At 32.9% G+C, this 8,022-nt stretch overlaps 1 protein-coding gene and 1 non-coding gene across 4 annotated transcripts; both read left to right on the top strand.

Annotated features, from left to right (window-relative positions):
* Nucleotides 1-583: 583 nt before the first annotated feature.
* On the top strand, nt 584-6,720 carry LOC110613799 (BTB/POZ domain-containing protein At3g44820). 3 transcript variants are annotated; one of them, XM_021755119.2, is made up of 4 exons: nt 584-1,745; nt 2,032-2,101; nt 4,366-5,562; nt 5,641-6,720. In XM_021755119.2, exons 1-4 carry the CDS (start codon nt 1,696-1,698, stop codon nt 6,208-6,210), a joined length of 1,887 nt encoding a protein of 628 aa, XP_021610811.1. In that variant the 5' UTR covers nt 584-1,695; the 3' UTR covers nt 6,211-6,720. The 3 variants fall into 3 exon arrangements, with proteins under 3 accessions (XP_021610811.1, XP_021610812.1, XP_043811960.1); XM_021755120.2 differs by having other exon boundaries at nt 584-1,916; XM_043956025.1 differs by having other exon boundaries at nt 585-1,057; nt 2,032-5,562.
* Nucleotides 6,721-6,862: 142 nt separating this feature from the next.
* Nucleotides 6,863-6,944, top strand: TRNAS-GCU. The gene has a single exon. It is a non-coding gene; the product is annotated as a tRNA-Ser (tRNA).
* Nucleotides 6,945-8,022: the final 1,078 nt, after the last annotated feature.

Genomic DNA, 8,022 nt, shown 5'->3' with positions numbered 1-8,022 from the left:
TTCTAATCTATTTACATTTAATTTTTATTATATATTTGAAATATGTATTTAAATGTTAAAATAATGAAGATGAGATTGTGCTAAAATAAAATTTAATATTTTTAATAGAATATAATTAAAAATAATAATAATAATAAATTATTTTTTTAATATATATGAAAAAGGAAAGTAGAAAATAAATTATAAAATGAAAAAGTATTGTTAAAATGTTAAATAAAGCCAAATAGATTAAGAGAAATGTAACTTATATTTTAAATTTCTATAAGTGATGCCTTTATTTAATTTTATAATGATATTTTATGAATAAATTTAAAATAAAAAATGAAATTTGATATTTTTAATTTTTAAAAATAAATTTAATATTTTAGCTCTAATAATTATCTTATGCTAAAAACTTATTTATATTCAATCTACAGTAAACCCAATGCTCAAATAAAATGATAAATTCATGGTATTGAATCAATTATAAAACTGATTTAGAGAGGAATCCCCTCTTTCCCATTATTGCTTTGTATGTTTACATGAGAAGCAACTTTCAATAAAATAAGTATAGATAAGCTGGCCATTAATAATAACACAACAACTACATTGATTATAAATTATACCAATTCTACCAATTATTCTCTTCACCAACCATGATAGAGCAAAGCCTTTGTCTTCCCTAATCCCTACAATTACAAACACATCTTTTCTACGATGTACCATCAACTGGTTCTTTAAGTAATTCTCAAGTCATTCTCAGGACCATCCCCATGTCATATCCAATCCTGGCAATGTGGATCCTCCATTGTTTCAACTATTAGATTAACCTGGGTTATGCAAGTCTTGCATTTTTTGTTAGGGGAAAAAGGCCATAATGGTAACTAAAGGATGTGGCAAACTGGCAATTAGAGGTCCTCCATCCATGTGGACTAATAATTATTAGAAGAATGGAACACATGGCCCAAGTAACTGTACAAGCAAGCGCCCCTCCTAAACGCACGCGTTTTGAATGATGATTGCAGGCAAAGTGTTCGACAAAAAGCGCGAGACAAACATAATTTCTTTACCAGTCTTGGTCTCTCTTATCATTACACTTGTCTTTCTGCTTTGTTCCATTTCTACACCGTTTAGCAGGCGGCCATCAGCCATCCCCGTTTAGCTTCAAAATATTGTGCTTCTGTTGCTTTTCCTTTCACTTAAAAACAAGTTTTTTTTTTTTCTTTTCAAAAAATACTGTCTTTAGAGCATTTCATTTTCGCTTTTGCCGCCTATATATTGTGTTCTGCGCATTCTTTATTATTTCAACTGTTTGCTTTTCTTTTTTTTTTTTTGGTTTTCATTTTTTTATTGTATGGTCCATGCTGCTTGCTGTTGTTGGTTTTCTCGTTGTGGTTTTCGTTGGGATTGTTATTCGGCTTTTGATGGGCACACACTATCCGCAATTGTGTGTATGTATTTGTTTTTCTTAGCTGTAAAGAGGCCCACTTAGTTGCCCACAAGGCCACATTTGACTTGTTTAGACTTTAGAGTTAGACCCTTGAATATTTTGTTCTCCTCCTCCTTTCCCTTTTCTAACACCGTTATGAAGAAGTAACAGTCGAGAGCTTTGTGGGAAATTTCCATCTTGTTTTACAGGGTTTATACTTTATGTCTGCTTGAGTTTTGGTCTGGTTTAAGGATAAAAAGGGGCCTTTGTTTCTTCTAAGCTTGGTCATGGCCCCTGCAGGGAAAGTTACTGGGTTTCATAAAGAGGGCAATGACTGGTATTTATCTCTAACAAATTTTCTGCGTTTTTTTGCTTTTCCCCCGGGAATGTGCATGTTAATTTTGTTTAATTTGATTCTATTTCTGTTTCTTATGGTTTCCTTGTAAGTTTGAATTCTACTGTTAACTCGAGTATGAGTTCATTGTATTGGCCCAGTCATGCCTTATAGGTAATTCAGAGAGCTTGCATGTGGTGGTGATCATTTGATGAAATGTGTTCATTCCTAATTGAAGAATTAGAGATTATTATGTGTAATATATGGTAAACTTTGGTGGGTATGGCAGGTTCTGTAATGCAGGGTTGCCAAGTGATATAACTTTTATTGTGGATGGCATAAACTTCCATCTCCATAAGGTGAGCCAATATTCAGCCCACTTTTAGGGTTTGAACTTAGTAACTTATTTATACTTCCTTCTGTTGCATCTGTAAAGTGTAAACTGCGTGTGAAATGAATTATAATATTTATGTTTGAGTTAAACATATCCATGCACTTCATTTTTACCTGCTCCCCGACCCCTAGTTAAATTATGCTTCATCGAGATGATTTGTTGTAGTTGGTCTTTCTTCTTAAAATTTTGGGTGATATTCATTTTCAAAAGCTTAATGTGGCTGGTGAATTCCAGAGAATCCTATAGTCGCATACCAGGGAAATCAATGATTCATTTAATGGTTTATTTTTATGGTTTTCTACGTCATGGGTGTTAAATCCCTTGAGCTTTCTGCAAAGTCCCATTTACCAGGATTAGAGAATCTAGACCTCTAGGGGATAGCAAAGGTATATTGGAATGTGTTGAAGTAATCATTTCCTTGTCCTGATAATGCTAGTCCTAGAAATTGTTAAAGTATAGCAATTGGGTTGGGATTATGAAAATGCAAAATCAAGGAGTGAAATTGAGGTGGAGACTGGAGAAAAACTGTCGAGGTACCAAAATAATTGCGGTTTATAACTTGATCCAGTTGTTCCAAACCACAGTGCTTTAATACTTGTTTTTTTTTTAAGCCTCCTCTTATATGCCTTTCGAAACTATGAGTAGAGATGCTAGATTTATGGACTTGTGTCTTTTTCTTTGGACTTCATCAAATTTGCTTGCCTTGTAAGTTTGCTTAAGAGACTAGGATGCTCATATAAGCAGGTCGTTTAACAGAAAGGGATTTTTATGTCAGATTGTGAGAGACCTAAACATGTCACAACTCATAATCCTAATGATTACTGTTTATTGAATCAATCCTCATGGTTGCATTATTCAATAAGAACTACATTTATTTCTTCACATCTCTAGAAACATCATAACAAATGAAAAAAAAATAGAACAATAGCTAAAAGGTTATTTGCTCAATAGGAACAAGGGAATTTGAAAAATCTTCAACATCCACTGTTTTCTTGACTTGATTTTCTTCAAAACAAATGACATAATGAAAAACAAATGGTATTTTATCCAAGGAAAGTAATAACAGGTCGAAGATATGGCGCATAAAACTTGATACAAGTGCATTGGTATGATTTTTATGTAACTATTTGTCCTCAATGGAAAAGATTTTTGGTTTGGGTTCCTTGTTTGTTTGCAATGGGCATTAATGAGATTATATTTCTCGGATTAATTGTTGGATCATGTAAGGGAGTGGCTTTGGTGTAGAGGTAAAGTTATTCAAAATGTGATATGAGATCATGTGTTCGAGCAACAGAAATAGCCTCTTTATAGAGTAGAGGAAGAACAAATGTGGGACTGTTTCCGTGTATTGGGTCACTTTTATTTATTTATTCTTTTAACTTTTCGAACATGTGGAGTGGTTACAGTAGTTGTCAAGAAATCATCTATTTTTTAATTACTACCATTCCATAATTTTTGTCCATTTTGCTTTTTCACATGTATTAAGGAAGTCTTTTTTTTTTAATTAACTTTGCAATTATATCCATCTTAAAAATGTTAAATTTTATTAAATACTAAGAGGCTCACTTAGAAAAATAACAATTAACGGGAGGTTGTTTTGAAAATAAGATGAAATTAAATAGAGTTATAATAGTCAATTTATTTGTTATTATAATATAGAAAAGGAAAATGGATAATAATTTTGGTACAACAAAAAAAGAAAAGATTGACAAAAATTATGGGACAGAGGGAGTATTAGATAAAGCACATCACTTCTTTTGAGCAAATGATTTGGATCATATTGTTTTCGTTGCTAGGCAATCCATTCTAAACTAAGGTTTAAAAGAAATGGTTCCAAAATTAACTGGAATGTTATTAGTTAACTTTGAAATACATTTAAAGCATCAGCCAATAGCAAAGAAATTAATTGTAGCAATTTGGTGGAATTGTATTAGCTGATGAGAATTTATTCAATATGTGGTTGTCTGTATTATGCTAATAGTGTTCATTTTCTTCTGTGGATAATTGTTTTTTAAATAGTTTTACATATTATTCTTTCTGCTACCATTTTTCCTGCCACTTTTCTACTCAAAATATAGAATTGTAATGGCTCTCTTATACTGCTTGTCAAAACAGATGGATAGTGTTCTTTAATTCTTTGTTATTACACTTGATTATATATTAGATTGAAATGATATAATAGTGTCAAGTTTTATTTTGAACCATTTGTGACAAGATATGTCTGTCCAGTTTCCACTAGTATCAAGATGTGGGAAGATAGAACGGATATGTGAAGAATCATTGGGAAAGTCTTTTACCACAGCCCTTGAAGACTTCCCTGGTGGTCCTGACACTTTCCTGATTGCAGTAAAATTTTGCTATGGCATGCGGGCAGAACTGACACCAAGAAACATAGTAAATGTATCTTGTGCAGCAGACTACCTTGAAATGACAGATGAGTATGGGGAAGATAACTTGCTGTCCAAATCAGAGAGTTTCCTCCACAAGAATGTACTTCGCAACTGGAAGGACTGTATATTGGCTCTTCAGAGTTGTGATCCATTTACACCAAGGGCAGAAAAGCTCCAGATAGTTAGCAAATGTTTGAATGCTTTGTCTATGATGGTCTGCACAGATCCTAGTTTATTTGGGTGGCCCATGATGATGTATGGTAGGTTACAGAGCCCTGGTGGTAGCATCTTGTGGAATGGAATAAACACTGGTGCAAGAATCCGAAGCACAGAGTCCGACTGGTGGTTTGAAGACATCTCTTACCTTAGTGTAGGTTTGTTTGAAAAACTAATTCATACAATGGAGACGAGAGGTATTAGACCTGAAAGTCTTGTGGGTGCAATTATGTACTATGCCAGGAAGTATCTACCAGGTCTCGGCCGGTGGCAGAGTGGACAAAGTGGCAAAACTAGAACTGTTGCCAGTTTCAGCTTGACACCTGCTGCTGTTGATCAGAAGGTTTTATTGGAAGCCATCGAGAAGCTTCTCCCAGAAAAGAAAGGGAAATCCTTCTGCCGTTTTTTACTGGGACTTCTTCGTGTCGCATTGATTTTGGGTGTCAAACAAGCATGTAAGGATTCTTTAGAGAGGAGAATAGGGATGCAACTGGAAATGGCAACCCTGGATGCTCTTCTTATTCCTACTTACTCAGATTCTGATACTTTATATGATACTGACTGCATGGAACGTATCGTCCATCACTTCATGACTTCAGAATCAAGGGTAACATCATTTTCTCCATCCTTGGACCTGGAAACGTCACCATCTTCTGAACCATTAAGAAAGGTTGCAAAATTGATGGACAACTATATTGCGGAGGTTGCTTCTGATGTAAATTTGAAACCCATGAAAATACGTTCCCTTGCAGATGCTCTTCCAGAATCCTCAAGACCATTGCATGACGGGCTATACAGAGCGTTGGATATATATTTCAAGGTTTGAATTCACTGGCCCTCCTCCTGAAATAAAGGCTTCTTTTAGTTTAAAGATTTGTAATCCCTACTGGTTGTGCAGGCTCATCCTTGGCTGTCTGAGAGAGAGAAGGAAGAACTTTGCAATGTTATTGACTACCAGAAACTCTCCATTGATGCATGTGCCCATGCTTCTCAGAATGAAAGATTACCACTTAGAATTGTTCTTCAAGTCCTGTTCTTTGAGCAGATGCAGTTGAGAACTGCTCTTGCTGGCTGTCTCCATGTCTTGGACACTGAAAGCGCCCCTGCAGGTCACATGATGGTCCCAGCTGACGTGGCAGGACAAATTGTTCAGAGAGATGGGTGGGCAACTGTCGTGCGTGAAAACCAGGTCTTAAAGGTAGATATGGAAAATATGAGATCTAGAGTTGGGGAGCTTGAAGAAGAATTTGGCAAAATAAAACAAGAGATGAAGCGGGTGACAAAATCACATAGCTCTCTTAGTTCCCCTCGCATGGTTGCTAGGAAAATTGGGTGCAAGCTTCTTCCACGATCCTCAGACGCCGAACCAGATACCATTGACAGCACTGGACCCACTCCTAGAGCATCAATTGAGCAACCACGTTCTTCCCGGCATTCTAGACATAGGAAAAGTTTCTCTTTGTTTTGAGAGAGCAAAAAGGGAGTTAAAGACTGTAAAATTGAAAAGCCTTATAATCCAAAAGGCAATACAGATTCAACAGAAAGGGTCACTGTATCTTCAGCATTGTATTCAAGATATAACTACAAGCGACACTGCAGCTTCTTCCCATCTTCTTGGAGCATATTTCAGGGTTTCTTTTTTCCCTCAGCATCTGGAAGGGGGTATTTTCTCTCAAATTTTTTGCGTGGCAGTTTTATGATGAGAATAAAGATGAAAATGTCATATGCTCCAGTCCAAATCTGGACTTGTAGGTACACTACCCCAGATTTTGAGTGGAGCTGCCATACTTCTTGTATCTATCACAGGAAAAAAATGTATTTATCACATTAGGCTTTGTTCTTTTCTTTTATCCTTTTGCCCTTCCTGTTTACAGTTGTATAGATGCACAGGTATGTGAATTGTTTGCAAAGATTGTAATTTGGAATGTATCAGAAAATTCAAGTTGCAATGGTTAAGCTTCTCCTTGAATTTCTGTGACTTGTATTTACTTTCTGGTTTAGCATTCAAGGAACCTTCATATTTTCAAAGCCAGTGGCTGTTGGTAAAATGAATTGGATGCATGGGATGCTGATCGATGAGCGTATAATTTGAATATTTTATTAGTAGACATAGCAATCAAGTCGCTTTGGCCGAGTGGTTAAGGCGTGTGCCTGCTAAGTACATGGGGTTTCCCCGCGAGAGTTCGAATCTCTCAGGCGACGGTTTTAATTTTTATTCTCGGATTCTCATTAGTGAAATTACTCTTTAATCCCTATATGATAGGAAAATTTATAAATTAGCCTTTAAACTTTGAATAAACTTTGAAAAAACATCTTTCAAGTGACAATTTAATTTTTATTTTCAGATTCTCAATAGTGAAATTTATTCTTTAATCTTTATATTATAGGAAAATTTATAAATTAATCTTTTAATTTTAAACTAATATTTCTAATAATTTAAAAAGATTACTAGATTTTTTATTAATTTTAATCATTAAATATTTTATTATTTAATTTTTATATTTTATAAAAATTCATTAATTAGTTTTATAAAATATCTATTAATTAATTTTTTATGATATTTTAAAATTTTTCCTTATAATATTTAAGAGTTAACATTAATAGACTGATTAATTAATAATTTTTTAAAATGTAAATGATATAATAAAATTTTTTATAAGAATTAAATAATTTTTTTTTATTAATCAGCGGCAAACTGCCTCTGTTCTTCTTTATCTCTGCCACATGTAATCAAGAGGGAGATGAAATATAATCAAAGGAAAAATATAAAAAGGTATTTTACCGTTTTATCAAATTTTTACATAATTTAATTTATATTAAAATAATATATCATAATTTATATTTATATTAATATAAAAATTACATATCTATTTTAAAATAAAAACCAATAAAAATATATAACATTTTTATATATTTTTTAAATATTAAAAAATATATTAATTAATAAATATATTTTATTTATCGATATTTTCTAATGTGAAATGCTTTGCTAAGCGTTCCATATTATGAGTTATTATCTTAGTGCCAATTAAACTATATGTTATAAAATAAAATTTTAAAATTATTATAATAATTTTTTTAATAAATTATATTTTAATCTCTAAATTTTAATATAATTAATAAATAATTTTTTATTTTTAAAATTAAATATTTAAATTTTTATATTTTTTATTTCGTCCTTCATCTTAAAATGTGATGAGAAAGAGAGAGAAATAATTTAAATTTCTAACACCCTTATCTACATTATAGCTTTGTGGTTTCTCTTCTTGATTCCATCGAT

Source organism: Manihot esculenta, chromosome 4 (genome assembly GCF_001659605.2).
Source record: "Manihot esculenta cultivar AM560-2 chromosome 4, M.esculenta_v8, whole genome shotgun sequence".
In the NCBI taxonomy this organism is placed as follows: Eukaryota; Viridiplantae; Streptophyta; class Magnoliopsida; order Malpighiales; family Euphorbiaceae; genus Manihot; species Manihot esculenta.
The sequence above is the reverse complement of the archived record's forward strand: the minus strand, read 5'-3'. Positions and strand labels throughout refer to the sequence as shown.

What these genes read in the sequence shown, in the direction of transcription:
- LOC110613799 (XM_021755119.2), top strand. Translation starts at nt 1,696, where the DNA reads ATGGCCCCTGCAGGGAAAGTTACTGGGTTTCATAAAGAGGGCAATGAC. An exon ending in CATAAAGAGGGCAATGACTG is followed by an intron (nt 1,746 to 2,031) that starts GTATTTATCTCT and finishes TGGGTATGGCAG; the next exon opens with GTTCTGTAATGCAGGGTTGC. An exon ending in TAAACTTCCATCTCCATAAG is followed by an intron (nt 2,102 to 4,365) that starts GTGAGCCAATAT and finishes ATGTCTGTCCAG; the next exon opens with TTTCCACTAGTATCAAGATG.